The sequence below is a fragment of the Telopea speciosissima genome, chromosome 10 (assembly GCF_018873765.1).
Source record: "Telopea speciosissima isolate NSW1024214 ecotype Mountain lineage chromosome 10, Tspe_v1, whole genome shotgun sequence".
Taxonomy (NCBI): domain Eukaryota; kingdom Viridiplantae; phylum Streptophyta; class Magnoliopsida; order Proteales; family Proteaceae; genus Telopea; species Telopea speciosissima.
In genome coordinates, this window is record NC_057925.1 from 47,122,078 (window position 1) to 47,142,798 (window position 20,721).

The following is a 20,721-nucleotide window of genomic DNA, read 5'->3' on the forward strand; positions in this document are numbered from 1 at the left end:
GCACTCTTATCTTACTGATAGTTACAGATCTGAATAATTGAAAATAACTAGAAATGTCGTGTAAATGGATGAAAAAATTCCATGGCCATGGATGAGCATTGGAAAATGCTGGTTCCCCTGTCCCTGTAACTGAAATCTGAACTTTAACTATCCCTTCCAACTTAAAACTAATCTGTGACTGTACCAATGTTTGTGTAAATCAACTGCATCCCTATGGACCAAGATTATCAAAATCAGAATCGAGATCCAGATCATATCCACCCGATGCCGGGTCAGTAATCAGCAGGAATAAGCCTGAACACTATACACCCAGCCTGGATTGACCACTCCAGATCAACCGGAATTGGAATTGGGATAGGGCAATGAAAAAAAAATATTCTGTTTTTCTAAAATCCACATGAAGTGACAAGGGTAGATCTTAATTCTTGCCATTTATCAGACCAAGTAGGAAAATGCAAACTCAAATGAGTGTTCAGCAGATCCCTAGCTTCCAAAAGAATTAGAGTAAGGAATTCTTACCAACAAAATAAGAAAAAAAGAACATAAAAAAAAAAGTTTTTTCTGCTCTTACATCTTTAAACATAATTTTTACCGGAAATAACTTTATTCTCTCAGCCACCTCCCACCCAAGGCCATCTTCCTACGGTATCTAATCTAGACCAGTTAACAAAAGAGCAAAAAAGATTATAATGGTATCTCCCCTCTTCCCAACACAACCCCGCCGCCCACACCCCCCCCCCAAAAAAAAAAAAAAGGGAAGGAAACAATAAACAAGCAACTTCTAACCCATATCAACTCAACTATTAACAAAAGAGCAAAAAGAGTATAATGGTATCCCCTCCCCTCTCCCCCCCACAACAAAAAAAAGGGAAACAATCAAACTAGCAACTTCTTACATTCCCCAAGAGAACAGATAACTTATGATCCTAAGTACTGTACAGGTTTAGCCGATTTCAAATGCAGCAGAATCCATCATCACTAAGATAGCTCACTGATTCTGGCCATCTTCTCACCACATACCAAAGCTACAGCTCACATGTTCTTGGGTAATGATATTTAGACGATCCCGCATGATGGCCAGTGATGGGTAAGGTGGAAGACACAACCGGTAGAAGCATGTGTGTGATGAAGGTAGGTGATCATGGGACTCTGTCGTCTTGTATATGTACAACCGAGAAGTCAAGCCACCAAAGCCCTCCACCGGAAGGTATTTTAACGACGTCCAGAAGAAGAGAAGTACCCTCAGCTGCTCTGCAGACATTTCTTCAACAACCTGCACATTGTTTTAAGAAAGAAATGAATAAAATATGGCTGTAACACCCAAACAAACCTGATTTTAACAATCAAATCATCCATCCATACTTTACTTTGCAGCACCTATATAACCATAAAGTCCAACCAAACATAGGCTCAGCAGTACTCCCATCATCAAATATGTACAGATTGTAGCTAGATGTACGGCTAAGTGTATTCCTAAATAATGCTAATGATGCAGTCCTGGATGAGCATTTGGGAGACTCTTTCCTCTTGGAAGAACAGCATGCCCCCCCCCCCCCCCACACCATCCACCAGTTTTTTTTTTTTTTTTTAAAAAACGGCTCCAACATTTCCAAGAATTGCAAGGTGAATTTTTTAAAGCAACAAGTTAGGGGCAAATGGGTTGCACATGTAGCACAGACTTCACTGATTCAACCGAATGGGGTTTAATGGTCCTATTGAAAGAAAATTGTCCTCAGAAGGCCTTAAGGGCGTGAAAGAATAATATCAAGTGCAATACACTTTTCAACACTTCATTGGTTCAGTGAGCAACTCAATCTCTAAATTGATAAAAATGGAATTCCAACAAAGCAAGCAACAACTCTGAAAAATTCCTTTTTCTCAGCAATTCCTAAAATGAAAAAATCTTCTGCCATTCACAGTCATGCTCTCAAAGCACCACACTGGTTTGAATTTATTAGCATTTAGTGGCAGGGAACTATCAGACTTCCCGATCCTCCATAAAGAAAAGAAAGGAGGGGTCAAAGTAAGCATTATTTTCTGAACACCAACTTCCTAGACATAGAAAGGGCATTGCACCACCTCAAAAATGGGAAACAAATAGTTGTTCAAGGACAGAAATTAACAAGAAACAAACTCATCCACTGAAGCTACAAACTCTCCTTAGTCCTTACTGAATCATAAATGATTCTTTTTCCTTTTAATGGGAAAAAAGGCATAGAAGACTATCTGGGCTTCAATACCCTCTAAATTCTAAGACTGATGCCTTCAAAACTTAAGTTGTAGTTTCCCAGTCAGTTCTAGCTCCACACACCTGAAGCTATAATGGCAGTTCAAGAGCTTAAAATAGCTTAACACATTAGAATAAAGTTCAAAATATTTCATACATCTGGCAAGAAATCATCAATTTAAGTTCGAAGAAGAGATGGCATACGTCACGTATTAAGACTCTGAAGTATCTCACATGTCTCTATAGGTTAATAAATGAATATACAACATTCAAGCAGTTAAAAATAGTAAACTACTAAACAAAATCTTAACTTACAGTAGACATTGGATAAGTAATTAAGAGTATAATCCAAGGAAAACCATCCTTGCACAGGAATCCCATCCACAGGATAGACACTGCAATTTTGGTAAACATTTGAAATAGCAGAAGAGTTGGCTAGATTGAGGGTTGGAAAGCAGATCCCAGCTCCATCCATCGTCAACTGTACATCGCACCATAAGATCACATCTGATAAACTAGTCATCAATGCCAAACTGTATGCCGCATAACTGGAATCAGGAAACATCCCTGAAAAACCACCCCTAGCAACAACTAAAGGTGCATTTCCCTGAAAAATTATTAACAGCCTGTGCCCAGAGTAAATGATTTGATGCTCCATTGAGTTTAATAGAAGTGATTTGGACATGAATAGAGTCCACCGGGGGGGGGGGGGGTTTGAATTACCCATTAGAGAAGAAGAATACCAATATAACCAACGAATAAACCACCAGGCAATTATCAATAGACCATCACAATGGAGATTAAATAGCAGTCAGTGGCACCAATAGGAGATAGATTCAACCAGAACTAACTGGTAACAAGCAAATAACATAACAATTCTAATAGGTATCCAAATCTAGACAGATATAGTAATCAACTAGGAGAGATATACCCCACAATCATAGTGGTCAAGGTGTCGCCTAGGCATTATGTTGTAATATGGGTACAAGGGTAGAATTGTCTTAGAGGAGTATTTTAGTCTTGTACCTATTCCAGAATATTCTACTTCATATTATAAATAAAGTGGGTTGTGTGTCATATTGACACAAGTCATTCTCTCAATTCCTGAGTTAGATTTCATCATGGTATCCAGAGCCATGAGAAATCGACCTAGGGATTCGAGTTTGCATGCTTAGAATTACTGCCTCCGCCAGATTGCACCACCACCACCACCACCATAACACCACCACTTCCGCTCTCGCGAAACCTAGCGCCACCACCGCCGCTACCCTCCGTCGCCACCTTCACCTTCCACCACCTCCGCCACCTCACGGCCATTTTTCTCGGCTTTCTCGGGGGTCGCCTCCTCTTTCTCTTGGTGGTGAGTTTATAGCACCAAGGGTCCTTTTTTCTCACCATTATGCTATTAATCTCCCTCTCTTTTTTGGAGATTTTTATGGGGTGTATCCCTTTTTTGGTTGAGCAATTTTGGCTTCTATCAACCAGCAGACATGTCGGACGAAGAAAACTCCACTATTTCCTCTGGACATGGTGGATCCTCTGTGCCTCGTGAGCGGTATTGTCCTTTCTAGACTAACTCTGTCAAACTTGATGGGAATAATTATCTCATGTGGTCAAGATCTGTTTCTCTTGCTGTGGGTCCCCGTGGTTTGACTGGCCATTTGACTGGCACCTCTGTTCATCCTCCTACTGCTGGTAAGGCTCAGGATAAATGGGACATTGATGAGTTTTTGGTAATGTGACTAATGTCCTTTCTTCTTAGCTCCATTGATCCCTCCATCTCCCAGAGTTATCTTCTCCTGGAAAATGCTGTTGTTGTATGGAGTATTGCCAAAGAAACCTATTCTAAGGTTGCCAGTGCTGCCCAGTGTTATGCACTTCGCAGGAAAATTCATACGATAAAGCAAAAGGATCTTACACTCAGCCAGTATTACAATACCATGCGGGGTATTTGGCAAACCTTGGATTTTTATGGGAAGTTTACTACTACCTGTCAGGCTAATGCTATTGCCTATCGCAAGTGGGAACAAAACCCTGGGGTTTATGATTTTTTGGCCTTGCTAAATATGGAGTATGACCAGATTCGTTCTCATGTGCTTAATAGGGAACCCTTCCCTTCTTTGAAATAGGCTTATGCCATCGTGGCTTCTGAAGAGGGTCGGCGGTCTGCCATGGTCCATCCCCCGCCTCTTGAACGTGCTGCCCTTCATACTACCCCTGTCTCTGGGAATGCAAAAGGGATTTCGGCCCGTCTTTGGATCTGTTCGTGTTCCTACTTCATCCGGAAAACCTCCGATAAAATGTGACTACTGTGGCAAGGAGCGTCATACCAAGGATTGGTGTTGGAAGCTACATGGTCGCCCACCGGAGTCCCGTGGGAGTGGTAAGCCACGGTCTGGAGGTAGTGCTGCCCATCAGCCTGTTACTAAGGACGATTCTTCTGTTGCACCTCTCTCTTCTGATGAGCTGTCCAACCAGCGTCATTTGATGTCTAGGCTAGAATCTCGGACTTCAACATCTTTGGCCCAAGCCAGTGTTGCCTTTGCCACTACTACCTCTTCCTCTGATGGTCCTACATCTACTACTTCGGGTATTTGGTTTTATGGTCATAGCTTCTCTGTCAATCCTGTTCCCTGGATTATTGATTTTGGAACTACAGATCACATGACCGGTTCCCCTTCATATTTTTCATATTATTCTCCATTAGCTGGTAATAATAAAGTCTAGGTTGCTAATGGTTCTTTTTCTCCTATTTCTAGGAAAGGCCTTATTAAATATTCTCCTTCCCTTTCCTTATCTTCCATTCTTCATGTTCCTAATTTTTCTACTAATTTATTATCAATTAGTTGTATTATTCGTGACTTGAATTGCAAGATCATTTTTTTCCCTTCTCATTGTGTGTTTCAGGACTTGGAAACGTGCATTATGATTGCATTTGGCAAGATGGAAGGTGGCCTATACCTGTTAGAGCAGCCTCCTAATCCGTTATCCACTGTGGCTTCTCTCTCATGATCTTCTTCTAAAGCACTTGCTGATTTGCATACTTGGCATCGTTGGGACACCAAACACCCCCCTTTACGAACTCGTTCTAGTTTATTTCCTGGTTTTTCTAAGTCCTGTAATTTGAACGATTTTCACTGTGATGCTTGCATTCTTGCCAAGCAAACCAGAAATGCTTATCCCATTTCAGATAATCATAGCTTAGTTCTTTTCAGTTTAATACATTCTGATGTGTGGGGCCCTGCCCATGATTTCATCTTCTGGTTTTCGTTGGTTTGTGACATTTATAGATTGCTATAGTTGAACTACTTGGGTTTATTTAATGCAGCAAAAGAGTGATGTGTTCCAAATTTTTCAGCATTTTCACAATATGGTTCGTTCTCAGTTTGATGCCAAAATCAGAATTTTTCTGTCTGATAATGGAACTGAGTACTCTGATGGGACCTTTCAGCCTTATTTTTCTGCCCATGGCATTATACACCAAACCTTATGTGTCAATACTCCTCAAAACGGAGTAGCAGAGCGCAAAAACTGTCACCTTCTTGAGGTTGCTAGGTCCTTAATGTTTTCTATGAATGTGCATGTTTGTTTCTAGGGGGATGTTGTTACCACTGCAGCTTTTCTTATTAATCGGATGGTCTCACATGTCTTGAGTAACAAAAGCCCCTTAGAAACTCTCCTTGGAACTGTTACTTTTCCTGTTCCTCCCAAGGTTTTTGGTTGTGTTGCTTTTATTCGTAATCATCAAGTCCATGGGAAGTTAGATCTCCGGGGTCTTCAGTGTATTTTTCTGGTATACTCAGCTAGCCAAAAGGGTTATAAATGTTATCATCCGTTTTCCCAGAAAATTTTTGTGTCTAGGGATGTTGTTTTTCAAGAATTTGTTCCCTTCTACACTATCCCTCTTCAGGGGGAGTCTGTTCAAAATGAAGAGGTCCTTCAGTGTATTCCTCCTATAGGGTTACCATGGGAAGAAGAGGAAGTTCTTGAGGATGGGGTTACTAGTCAAGAACAAGATCTAAGCCAAAGTGTGATCCCTCTTCAGGAGGAGACTATTGTGGTTCCTATTCTAGGGGAGACTCCTGTGCGAGTGGAAACCACAGTTCAGCTAGTACAAGAGAAAAAGGTTCAGGGAGATAAGCCAATTAAAGTGTTTGCCAGGAAGAGGAAACAAGAGCAGCACAAGCCTACTACCATCTCTCCTACTCAATTGACTGACACGATTCCAGGTGCTAGTGAACCCGTTCCTTTTGGTAAGCAACTCTCTACTCCTCTAAGTGATCCTACTCTTGACCTTACTATTGTTGTTAGGAAAGGTAAACGTAGTTGTACTCATCATCCTATCTCTAATGTGGTTCTTTTATGACTCTTTGTCTCCTAGTTTCCAGACATTCCTTGCTTCCTTGTCCTCTGTTTCTATCCCTAACTCTTGGCAAGAGGCTATGGCACTCTTGGACTGGAAAGAAGCTATGGAGGAAGAGATGAGAGCCCTAGGTAAAAATAACAAGTGCAATTCGGTTCAGCTACCACCTAGAAAGAGAGTTGTAGGATGTATATGGATTTTTGCAATAAAACATAAAGCTGATGGAAGCATTGAGAGATATAAAGCCAGGCTAGTTGCTAGAGGCTTTACCCAGATGTACGGGGTTGATTATCAGGAGATGTTTGCTCCAGTAGCCAACATGAATATTGTGAGAGTGCTCCTGTCATATGCAGTGAATCAGGGAAGGGACTTATTTAAGCTTGATGTAAAAAATGCATTCTTGCATGGTGAACTAGTTGAAGAAGTCTACATGTACATTCCACCAGGTTTTGATTGTTAGAAGACTCGGGGAAAGGTGTGTAAGCTCAATCGAGCTCTATATAAATTAAAACAATCCCCTCGGGGGCTTGGTTTGGTAGGTTCCACAAAGCAATGGTCTCCATTGGGTTCAAGCAGAGCAATGCCGATCACACATTGTTCATTAAGAGGACTACCACACATGTGATTATGTTAATTGTGTACGTGGAAGTCATAGTTATCACAGGCAGTAGCCAGGAGGAGATTGAGGTGTAGACATAGTTATCAAGGCGTCGCCAAGGTGTCAGGCGTCCAGGCTCCTTGGTCGCCTTAGACGCCTTGGGCGCCATGGCGGGCGCCTTGCCGCCATAGCAGTGTTGCCTTTAATTTTGACCCTCTAAAACGCCATGGTCGCCTTCCCGCCTTGATAACTATGGGTGTTGAAAAAAAATTTGGGCACTGAGTTTGAAATCAAAGATCTGGGAAAGCTTAGGTACTTTCTGGGTATTGAGATGGCCTACTGGCCCTACTCTAACAAAGGAATCCCTCTATCTCAAAGGAAGTACACCATGGATCTATTAACTGAGACAAGTATGCTGGGATGTAAGCTAGCTGAAACCCTTGTTGAACCGAATTTTCATCTCAGGTCAAAAGATGGAGAACCAATGAATAGAGAGCAGTACCAAAGATTGGTGGGCAGACTAATTTACCTATCTCACACTCGTCCAGACATTGCATTTGCCATAAGTCTAGTAAGCCAGTTCATGCATGATCCGTACTTTACCCATTTGGATGCCGTTTATAGAATTTTGAGATATTTAAAGGTTGCATCTGGGAATGGGATTTCGGTTTTTCCTCATGGTCACATGAAAGTTGAAACTTATACAGATGCTAATTGGGTTGGATCTCCTGACGATTGGAGTTCTACTTCTGGTTATTGTACCTATGTGGGAGGTAATCTTGTTACCTGAAGAACTAACAAACAAGCAGTTGCGGCTTGTTCCAGTGCAGAGGTTGAGTTTCGAGTTATGGCCCAGGGTATTTGTGAGTTTCTTTGGCTCCAAGGTTTGTTGCAAGATCTTGGAATTCGTGTTGAAATGCCAATGCGGTTGTACTCTGATAATAAGTCTGCAATCAGCATTGCTCATAATCCTGTTCATCATGTGGAGCATAGTTGTCACGGCGTCACGGCGTCACGGCGATCCAAGTCGGTGGAGGGGTGTCACGTCGATATATCGACATGTCGCCCGCCATGGTGTTGCCATGGCGAGCATGTCGACCATGTTTTATTTTTTATTTTCTCTATTTTTAATGTGTTAATAGATGTATACTCAAGCCATGTTTTATTTTTTCTCTATTGTTTCTCAAGTTTTAAGAAGAAAATTCAGAAATCGAAGAAGAAATCGAAGAGGGAAAGAAGAAATCGAAAGAAATCGAAGAGGGAAAGAAGACAGAAGAAGAAATCGAAGAGGGAAAGAAGACGGAAGAAGAAATCGAAGAAGAAATCGAAAGAAATTGAAGAGGGAAAGAAGAAATCGAAGAGGGAAGAAGAAATCGAAGACAGAAGAAGAAATCGAAGAGGGAAAGAGAGTCAGGAAGAAGAAATCAAAGAGGGTCGCCATGGCGTAGGTCGCCATGCAGCCCTCTCCAGCGCCATGGCGACGCCATGACAACTATGATGTGGAGATAGACAGCCATTTCATCAAGGAGAAGCTCGACAATAGTCAAATCTACATCTCTTTTGTACCTTTGGAAGATCAACTTGCTGATATTCTTACCAAGGGTTTAAGTACTAAGTTGTTTAGTTCTATTGTTGGCAAGTTGGGCATGATTAACATCTATGCGCCAACTTGAGGGGGAGTGTTGTAATATGGGTACAAGGGTAGAATTGTCTTATAGAGGTATTTTAGTCTTGTACCTATTCTAGAATATTCTACCTCATATTATAAATAAAGTGGGCTGTGTGTCATATTGACACAAGGCATTCTCTCAATTCCCGAGTTAGATTTCATCATATTGCCTTGGCATCCAGTTGCCTAGGTCGCCTAGGTTGCCTAGGCAGGCACCTTGGACGTCTTGGTTACCTTGTCGCCTATGCACTTAGGAAGGCCCTTCAACAAACTTCAGTCACCTAGCGCATTGACAACTATGCCCACAATATTAAACAAATCTGATGAAGGAAGTCGAAGTAATAAGAGCCAACATCAATATAAGGAGATTCCAAAATCACCTACCCAGAATTTGGATGATTTCTGAAATCAAAACTTTCAGATTGACTCCAAACTGATGTCTTTTAGATGGGTTAATATTGCCCAAAAATATCAGACAAGATTGATGATCTGATCTCTAATAATCTCAAATTCGAATCAGTCCAGAAAATTCAGAAAAACAGAGCATCACCAGCCCCTTGGAGATTAAATTAAACTATATCAGAGGCATGGATCAGCCTCAATCAGGGATCAAAGGTGCTTATCATAAGGGCCAACAAAGCCCTAAAATATAAGGTGGATCTACGGGCTCGATGCAAGATAAGGGCAAATCTTAATTCTGCCAAAATAAACACCAGAAACCAGGGTGCCTCCAGCCCTTATGTTGATAAAAATAGATTCCTGTAGATGAAGCATAGTCCGAAATCTCGCGAGATCTCGCCGAGATTCTCGGTTTTTTCAAAAGCCGAGTCGAGATGGCAAGGGAAACAGAAAAGTACCATATCTCGGCGAGATCTCGTCTCGATATCATCTTGAATTTTTATTGAAAAACAGAAGACAAATTGCAAGATCTCGGCGAGATCTCAGGTCGAGTTTCGGGTCTCAGTTGCTGGATATGGGCCACTTCACTCACTTTACCCATTTAACTTAAAATATTAGGCATATACATGCTGTAAACAGTTGTTGAACCTTGCTTTCTATTATTTGGCTCTCTTCTCTCTAACTCTCTTCTTCTCTCAATCTTCTCTTCCCTTCTTCATTTTTTGGTTGGATTGAAACATTTGGAAGCTGAATTTGGTGGCAAAGTGAAGATTGCAGCTCAATTATGGAGGGTTGCTCAAGTTTGTGAAGGTTTGTAATGCTTATTAACTTGTTTTCCTATTAATTAAAATTTTTGTTTCAGTTCTATGTACATAAATTATGTCATTAATGTATATACTATGCTATTTTAATACGTCGCCGCCTACCAACTAAGGGTCCGATGTAAAAGTCATATTTGGACTCTGTTTTTGCAAAATCTAATAATGCCATTGTGTTTAAATGGCCTAAAATAGGCTGTCTACTGATTTTCAGACCCAGTAGAGGTCTAAAACCCACCGAGATGGGCTTCCGAGTCGGAAAAAAAAAAGTGCACAAACTCGGCAAGATCTCGGCCCAACTCGGTTTTTTCAAAGGCCAAGATGGCCCCGAGACCCAAGATTTCGGACTATGAGATGAAGAACTCCATGGAAACCCTGAAGTAGGTAGTAATTCATAATCAGAACTAGCGAGATCTCGGTTTTCCAAGGGGTCGAGACAAGATGGCATACGAGTTGAAAAAGTGCAACAATAAATGTTTGTCCTGTGTCTGTCCTGGTTTTTGGCATAAGTGTTTGTCTTGGTCTCCCATTAAGTGAAACACCTATTTGGACTTTGTTTTTGCAAAATCTGATAGTGTCATTATGTTTAAATGGCCTAAAATAGGCTGAGTACCAAGTTTCAGACCAAAACTAGGTCTAAAACCCACCGAAAAGAGGTTTTGAGTTGAAAAAAAAATATGCCCCAACTCGACCGAGATCTCGGTTTTTCCCAAGGTCGAGGTGGGGTCGAGTTCCGAGTTTTAATACCTTGGGTAGTATATGCAAAGAGACCCTATTTTATCTTCATTTAATCTTCAATCTTCAACCAGAGCCTCATAAATATGTATGGCAGCATAGGTTGCTGCAACCACAAGGAAAATTCTCTAAGATTATAAAAACAAATATAAAAAATGAAGCACTAATTAAAATCTCTCTGATACAGATTGATGCAGTCTGAAAATCCCGATTAAGGATCTCAGATGCAAACAGGCCCAATAATCAAAATCTGTCATCAGATCTGAGATAAAGAAGCAACTGCATTGTTAAGGGAAGAAATCAGATAGATGGAAGGGGAGGGAAGAGAGATGAGATCGATCTTCTTGGCAGGAAGAATAAAGAAGAAGAGAAGAGAAGAAATCAAGTTTGGGATATCTATCCTGTATGCACTGCTGCTCAACAGAGCACCAAAACTCTTGAAAAAACACTCATTCTTTACTCAAAGCATCTCTAATTGATGGGGGATGTATTATATATATATATATATATATATGGGAAAAAGATCTCTACTTGGTGGTGTTTCCTACGCTCTCCAATGGGTGAGCATACCTGGGTATCTACCGAGGGGGCAGAGGCGTCATCTCACAGTGCCCTGTGAGAGGGCGTAGGAAACACCACCAAGTAGAGATCTCTTGCCCTATCCAATATATATATATATTCTAAAATTCCTAATTTGACTAAGGACTCCTAATCACTCTAATACACTCAATTAAGTAAATAAACTCAAAACAGAATTCTATCTAGCTATTAAGTATCCTAACCTAACTCAACCACTCAATTTAACTATTAATCCCGTGTACTAACATTATCCCCACTTTATAGGCTTAGAAATTAGGCCCCATTACATCAATAAACCCTAATAAGAAGCCCAAAGTCTATAGAACCCAACCATGGGCCAAAATACAGTCTTCTGAGGCCAATTGTCCCAATTGGACAATCTTAACTGCATCACGGATACCATGTAACAGCGGAGAAACTTATAACCAGTACTTACCAAATTTAAGAAGAGAAAAGAGAGAAGACAAGATCGAAGGAGCGAAGGAGAACCTCTGAAGCCATGGTGGGATTCAGAATGAATCCATCATGGCCTAGGACAATATAACTTATATTGTCGTCTAACAAAGAGTCCAACTAGGAGTTAATTACACAGACCCAAAGACAAAGAAAGACATAATATTAATAAGACTCTACTAGACCAAACATAACCAGACACTACTAGCTAATAAGACTAATACTGACACAACAAGGAAAGGGGAACTCCCCCTCACGGTATACATTTAACAACATCAAAACAAACATTGCCTCAAAAGAATAAAAAAAAAATCAAAAGGAAAAATATTTGCCCACTTTTCATCAGGTTGCGCAATCCTAAATAGCATATTGTTTCTCCCTGTTTTCTTGCGTCTTTCTATTTTGTTATGCAATAGCACTTTCATGGTTGGACCGGCATAAACCAATTTGGAAGCCCAGGCCTAAATCTGAGTTTCAGTTCCATAGGGGTAGCTAAGGAATTTATCTTTATTTGCGGTTGTTTTTACAATCTGATTTATTTTTTGGGGAAGGGTTCCCAATGACGCCAATGACACAGGAATGGCATAATCCACATGGGGCATACATGTTCAGGGTAGGAGAGAATAAAAAATCCCATGTGAGAGGCCAATAGTACAAGTGCTGTGAGGAAATGTTTCCCCTATTTTATTGTTAGGGAGTTGGCTGTCGATAGGAGTCAATAGGAGTCCAATTTGTTACAGTTTCCCAGATTGATTTGATCTTGTTTAGTAAGAAAATCTATTTATGATGTAATCCATCGATTATTGAGCAGAGTTGAATGAATAACTTGTGCGTTTTATGAGTGTGCTTGATGCAGGACTGAAGACTTATCAGGTAAGAAGTCCAAAAAAAACCCAGCCTCACGTGACCCAGTTCTAGTTTAAACAGGCTTAACATGGTCTGGGTCCACTTTGCTTTAATTTAAGTGGTTCAACTTAAGTTATCTCTTCAGAGTTTTAAGTGGTCTCCAACTTGTAAGGGAAGTCAACTAGGGGTATCCTAGTCTAGTTATTCTTGTTTTCCACTCTCTCTTCTATTATCCCTCAGATATTCGACTTCTTCCTTGTTTCTTCCTCTTCTTTCCCTGTTCTGTTCTGACGTTACTTGCAGCTCCAAGCATTGAAATCGATCTCTACTAATTCGCTTCAGATCAGTAAGCAATTTTAAGAGGTCATCCATGCACTAGAAACGACTCATATTGTACAGTTTTAGAGTCTAGATTTGATCTCTGCTTGGAGATCTAACAAGGATTTCAAATCTGGTTCCTTATCACAACAGACCGATTACAAAACTTCCCCTCCGTAATCCCCCTCGTTTAGGACTGATATTAGTTGGAATCAAAAGGGATGGGGATTACGCACCCTGTCCTAAGGTTTCATGTAATTTGAACTCAAGGGGAGAGATTCCCATTGGATTTTTTGCTCCTACTTCTATTGTGTTTCTGTTTTAATTCGAAAGGAAGAAGACATCAACTTCCTTTATTTGCAAGTAAGGACAACCTCCTGTTATTTACTCTCAGCCCCTTCTTTCCATTGTTTGATTCCATTTTATTTCATTCTAGTTTCTAAATTCCAGAAAGCCCTTCTTTTCAAACTTTTCTTACAGTTTGCTCCCAATAATTATTTACTTTACTCCTAAGAGTCTCAACTATTTCCAAAATTTACAAAATTTCCATCTACTTTATGGGAAAAGGCTCTTTGAGCCTAAGGTGTACACTGCGCCTCCTCACATAAATTAATATTTTAAAAAAGAGAAATAACAATTAAAAAATTAGTGTGAGAGGGTATAGAGTACCCTGCATGCTTAGAGAATCCTCGCCCTTTATTATTTAAGTTTCTATCATTTGGGGTGTGATGCAGATTCATCATCGAAATGGGCTTATTTCTTTAGGAATAAGTCCAGGGTTGGGATATATATACGTTGGGCCTTTGATCTCAAGGGTTTTCTATGTAATAGACCACTTTAATGAGCCTAAACTAGGGGTATATAGGTTGCATACGGGATTAGCCCAATACTTAGTTTATTTTTATGTTTTTTAATTGAACCGGTTCAAATTGGTTGCATCCAATTGGTTCAATTTAAGTGATCATGTGACTTAGTTTAAGTGGTCATGTGACAACTTAAGTGGTCATGTGATGTAGGTTGGGCTGGATTAGGACTCTATAAGTCCAGCCATGTTTTGAGTCTATTTCCTTTAGTATTCTAGTTTCCTAGTCAGTTTAAGTTATCTAATAGGTTAGGGATAGGGTTAGGCCATTCCTTTTTATTGTTTAAGTCTATTTTTGAGTCTTCTATATAAGTTTGTAAGGGAGGCCAGCATTGAATACGAATTTGATTAATAAAAATTAGCTTTATGCTTGCTGCTTGCTGCCATTGCTACTGCTCTTTGTGAGTGTATATTCTTGTGGATCTCAAGGTGGATAGGGTGGGTGGACTCCTACGACTCCTTGCGTCTGTCTAGTACTGGGAGGTTCTTCTTCTTCTTCAATCGAGCTTCTTCAAGCTGCGGCTGCTGCCTTTGAAGGAGATCAAACCAGTAAGTAATTTTAGTTTCCTGCATATATCCTTCCCCTCCATCCATCAAACCCTAACCTCCATTAAACCTGCAACTCCTACCTTAACTAGGACTCCCTCATAACTTCAGATCTGTCCATCAGTTTCAAACCAAACTTCCAGCATACAACCCCCACACTTCTCCCTACACTCGACCCTAAACCCAGTTCATAACTCCCACTCTATCCCCTCCATTCCTCCACTCCATTCAAACCCAAAACCTGCAACTCAATTCTGTCCAAAATTACAGAATTTTAAAACCTTCCCAAATCCTATTATTTATATGCCATAAAAGCACCCTAGACCTGCATATTAAAACCATATAAGACCCATTCCCAAATTCCCATCCTAAACCCTAGAATTAACCTAAAACCTAGTGTTGTCCATTCGAACCAGCAACCGCTTTTGCTATTGATCCTGTTATCTGGCTCCTAGTAGGTTTCCTACCTATCTAGGACCACATTATTTGGTATCAGAGCTATGGCGGAGGAAAGCTCCAACCAAGCCTCGAAAGACCCACCTCCATTCGTTTTTAAGACCCGAGTTCGTCTACCCAATGGGAGCACAGTCATATTAATTGTTGATGAGAGGCGACGTAACAACATTATTTCACAATCCGTAGTGGATATGTTGTCCCAGTCAGGAGATATTTGCATCATGCCTACAGGTCAAGTTTTTGTTGAATTTGAGTGTTCCTCATACTCTGACGGTGCTTGGTGTAAGCCGGTACCATCTCCAAGGAGCGTTATTGCAGTAGGTTGTAATTGGTTGGGAGAGCGACAAGGTTGGATTGAACCTGAAAACAACTCGTGTGTCCTACCTGATTGACACCGTCTATACCATTTGTTTACTCTAAAAGGGTTACAACCAAAGGTGACCATATCGACTATACAGCCACAGGGACTGCCGAACATTTCAACTCAAACGCAAGTGACATCAACTATGTTTGAAGTTTCACCAATGGCGGATGTACCAACAGAAGATTCTACTACGGTAGTTTGTGTTGAAGAGATTCAAGAACCGATAGCTAATGAAATTCAAGTAGACCAAGTTGTACTAGTAGTTGAGATCATAATTGAGAAGCTCGACCATCAAATTGATGTGGAGGTCCAAAACACAATTTTAGAAGATTCTACAGAAGAGGTATACATTGAAGAGAGCAAAGTAGACGAAGCTGAGGACATGGAAGATGAAGTGGTGATTGAGAACACTCCACAAGAAATCATCGACATCTAAGATGTTGTTCTTGAAGAAGTCGAGCACATAGAGTTTGTTATGCCACTATGGATCTCTGAAGAGAAAGGTCCACGCCTTGAACACTTTATTCTTAATATTCTTGCCTCACCAGAGTTCTGTTTGGGAGTAGTCAAAGCTGCTACTCATATGTTGTTTCCCCCTCATCAATGCAAAATTCGAGGACGAATTGTTTCAAGCTGGGGAGAGTTGATGCAGATTCATCATCGAAATGAGCTTATTTCTTTAGGAATAAGTCTAGGGTTGGGATATATATATATATATATATGTTGGGCCTTTGATCCTAAGGGTTTTCTATGTAATAGGCCACTTTAATGAGCCTAAACTAGGGGTATATAGGTTGCATACGGGATTAGCCCAATACTTAGTTTATTTTTATGTTTTTTAATTGAATCGGTTCAAATTAGTTGCATCCAATTGGTTCAATTTAAGTGATCATGTGACTTAGTTTAAGTGGTCATGTGACAACTTAAGTGGTCATGTGATCTAAATTGGGCTGGATTAGGACTCTATAAGTCCAGCCATGTTTTGAGTCTATTTCCTTTAGAATTCTAGTTTCCTAGTCAGTTTAAGTTACCCAATAGGTTAGGGATAGGATTAAGCCATTCCTTTTTAGTGTCTAAGTCTATTTTTGAGTCTTCTATATAAATTTGTAAGGGAGGCCAGCATCGAATACGAATTTGATTAATAAAAATTAGCTTTTTGCTTGCTGCCATTGCTACTGCTCTTTGTGAGTGTATATCCTTGTGGATCTCAAGGTGGATAGGGTGGGTGGACTCCTGCGACTCCTTGCGTCTGTCTAGTACCAGGAGGTTCTTCTTCTTCTTCAATCGAGTTTCTTCAAGCTGTTGTTGCTGCCTTTGAAGGAGATCAAACCAGTAAGTAATTTTAGTTTCCTGCATATATCCTTCCCCCCCATCCATCAAACCCGAACCTCCATTAAACCTGCAACTCCTACCTTAACTAGGACTCCCTCATAACTTCAGATCTATCCATCAGTTTCAAACCAAACTTCCAGCATACAACCCCTACACTTCTCCCTACACTCAATCCTAAACCTAGCTCATAACTCCCACTCTATCCCTTCCATTCCTCCACTCCATTAAAACCCAAAACCTGCAACTCAATTTTGTCCAGAATTGCAGAATTTTAAAACCTTCTAAAATCCTATTATTTATATGCCATAAAAGCACCCTAGACCTGCATATTAAAGCCATATAAGACCCATTCCCAAATTCCCATTCTAAACCCTAGAATTAACCTAAAACCCAGTACTGTCCATTCGAACCAACAACCCCTTTTGCTATTGATCCTGTTATCTGGCTCCTAGTAGGTTTCCTACCTATCTAGGACTACATTAGGGTGGGCCCACAACAATCCAAAATTAGGGTTTTGGAACCCTAGATTGCATCAATTGGTATCAAAGCCTAAACTCCTTTTCCCTACCTTAAACTATGGTGACCAACTGTGAGAAATTCTAGTTAAAAATCTAGATACTCTTGGTTTTGGTCTGGGTTTCCAGATCCTCTTATTCCGTTCCAGCCACGTATATACAACTGCATCGATTCTCCTATAAAAGTACTAAGTTCGGATGAGGACTAAGGATGTCGTCTGATTCAACTCATTGAAGAAGAAATGACCACATTGTCTGCTTGAGCTTAGTGGCTGGGAGATCCTTTATAGGAAGAAGCTTCATTTCAAGGCCACCATGCTTAAAAGAGTAGGTAGTTTTATACCCCACAATGCTGCACCTTTTTTTCAAATAACCAGAGTCTCCCAAGAAGAATGCGACAAACCTTCAAAGGCATAACATCACACTGCACCACATTTGTCAACCTACCAATGGAATATGTGAGCAAACACCGATCATGGATTTAGAGATTGGTGTTATTTCCCAAGCAACTTTGCTAGGGGTTCGGATGCGGATCTGTCTTCAACCCAAGCTTATGATCAACGGCTTTAGAAAAGATGTTCTTACAATTACCTCCATAAATCACCATAGTATACAAACAATCGTCGCACTTCGCCCTGGTCTGGAAAAAGTTGATACGATGCCCACCATACTCTTCAAAGATTTTATATGTTGCCAAAAGAGGAGAAAGAGCATAGCAAGGCTTTTGTTCTCCATCACTATCGCAACCGCTGCCTTCACTAGGTTCATGCACTCCTCCAGATAATCAATTTCATTTTTCCATTGCTCTTCCAAAGCAAGAGCCATGACAGCATCCTTATCAGCAAAGGCTATCAAATGATTAGATTACTGAGCAGAAAAACGTTTAAACCCCCTTTGCATGTGCAGCACTATATCTCAGCATTTGTCTTTGAAGAAGGTCTATCAGAACCACGCCCACGAGATGAACTAATAGCGTGGTCTAGCTGTAAAGATGTCATAGAAGACCCACTAATCTGTCTGCAGAATGACTTCTCCAGTTGAGAAGGACACTTATTCATACTATCACCTTTAGATAAAATGTCTAAGCTCCAACTGTAATGCCCCACATTTTATTATCAAGATACATATTATCCTCATCCAACTAAATTTTGAGACATTACATTGTTATTGATGACCATGCCAAATTTGAGTTGCAACCAAGCTTGTTTGGTATGTTTAATAATTCCAATTTCGGGTCTGATGTCCTGTCAGGGACAAAATCTGAATCTGGGAAAGAGGATGACGGAAACCTGACTTAGGGTTTGAATTTTGAACTGATTTTTAGTGGGTAGGGCCAGTATTATGTCTATTTCAACTCTGGAAAATTTGGGAGTTTATGAACTGCTTAAGTTTGTTGCGCAGATTTGTGGCAGAATCAGTGTACTGGATTTGAAGTATGAGAAACCCATATAAAACCATTGAATTGGGTTTTGATTTTCGGTGGGTAACACTGTTGTTAACTCTAGTTTAACCCTGAAAAAGTTTGGAATCGTTTGAATTCGGGAAGTATTTGTTCTATAATTTTTATGTTTTTGGTGCACAGATTTTTAACCAAATCTGCACACTGAAAAATTAGGTTTTTATATGTTGGAGGCTTGTATGTGGGTCATGTTACTTCTTAAGAACCCCACCTAAATAGATTGTTTTACCCGTGTAGATTCTTTTTAATTGGATCAAAGCAACTTGAGGTAATGTAATTCTAGATTGGTAGGAGACCAACTAGAACCAATAACCAGGGTTTGCTAGGGATTAGGGAAATCGGCTAAGTTAAAATATGAGAAATTGTGAATTTAGGGTTAGGGTTTGATGGGATCTAGGGTTTGATGTTAGGGCTAAGTTAGGAGAGTGTGGATTATATGGGAGAGAAGAGATGCTGAAAGTTATGGTTAAATCATATGACTAAATCTGAAGTTATTGAGGACTCCTAGTAGAAATAGGATTGAGGGGCAAAAGGGTAATTTCAGACAATCGGCTGGGTGGATGGTAATAAAATTTGGATTGAGCCTCTCTTAGGGTTTGAGGAAGATTCGATCAAAATTTCAGCAGGTTCTAACGGTTAGATTTGGCTGAGCAGAATTTCGCGAAAATCACCTTGCATGTGATCTTCTAGAAGGGAAGAAGAATAATTGCAGAATTTCAATTTCAGACTTACTTGTTGTTTGAAAATATCTTGAACCTCGCAGAGAATTTCCAGCAACTGAATATGTTTCTTCAAGAGATCAGCTAGGGCAGAACTGGAGCTTGAATGGAACTTAAATGGAGATTGATGGAATGGGGTTGGGGAAGGGAATGACTATCTCAGCCTGGGCATCACACCCAACCTATCTCAGGATTTTCACAATATTTCATTAATCAAATTCGTGTTAAATGCTGGCCTACCTTACAAACTTATATAGAAGAGTAAAAAATAGACTTAAACACTAAAAAGGGAAGGCCTAACCCTATCCTTAACTAATAAGATAACCTAAATTGACTAGGAAAGTGAAATAATAAAAAAAAGAGACTCAAAACATGACTCTAACTAAACTAATGAAATAAATCCCGTTTTCCTACACCCATGGGATCAAAAGCCCAACACCCACATAACCCAACCCAAAGCTTATTTTCAATAAAATAAGCCCTCTAAGTGACTTATTTACATCATGAGGACTTTTGATCCAAGGAAAACTTGAAGGTGAGTAGGATTACTCAACTAATGCTAAATATGTTAAGATTAAAGGTTGAATTTATAATGTAATGGATTGAATGGAATATTAGACTATGAATGTTTACATTTTATACTTGTCTTATGTATATATGTTCTATGCTACTCCATTTGCAAGTATATGTATCATGCCAATGGAATTATGTTACAGACTTCTAGCATGAAATGAAATGAAACATGTACAGAAAATGACATGAATGCAAGAAGAAAATGTGAAACGAACGAATGCAAAACAAATGCTTATGAATGAATGAAAGAATTATCATGTTAAGATTGATGTCAAGACACGACCCGATGAGGTATAACGTGCCTTGAAAGGCATTGAGGCTTCGACCAACACATAACCGGCACACGTGCTTTGAGAGGCCTTGAGGCTTCGGCCAAGACTTGACCCAACACATTTGCTTTGAGAGGCATTGAGGCTTCGGCCAAGACATGACTCGGCATACACACTTTGAGAGGCATTGGGGCTATGACAGATAATAAACATGTAACTTATGATATGATGATAAGGAACATGGTTATTCATGTATAAAGACAAATGACTGATGACTCGTAAGTTATAAATGTTGATTGGACTGTTATGTGTGACAAATATATGAATGATAAGATCAAACTCAAGAACCTGATTCTTCTATTATTTGTACTCATATGTGTTATATATGATTTAAGCACGATTGTTTATATATCATCTTTTATTACTTTTGTGTATATAAGGTCAAGTTTTTAACGTAATCATGTTTTATGTACTGTTCATGGATAGGACTACAGATAGATGTCAATAGAATCACTGATGTTATTACGAGGTATTGTTTGGGGAATTGCTTATGTTAATTATGATGTTATGTTTTGATTTCCCCATCTTAATCATTGAAGTCTTCAGCTGATGATGGCTTTT

At 39.9% G+C, this 20,721-nt stretch overlaps 1 protein-coding gene across 1 annotated transcript in view; it reads right to left on the minus strand.

Annotated features, from left to right (window-relative positions):
* Positions 1 to 865: 865 nt before the first annotated feature.
* LOC122641769 (E3 ubiquitin-protein ligase UPL5-like) overlaps positions 866 to 20,721 on the minus strand; it is a 42,414-nt gene continuing 22,558 nt past the window's right edge. Inside the window, exon 3 of the mRNA XM_043835062.1 lies at positions 866 to 1,273. Within this exon, the coding sequence (XP_043690997.1) occupies positions 1,010 to 1,273 (264 nt within the window). The 3' untranslated portion in view covers positions 866 to 1,009. The remainder of the gene's footprint in view (positions 1,274 to 20,721) is intronic.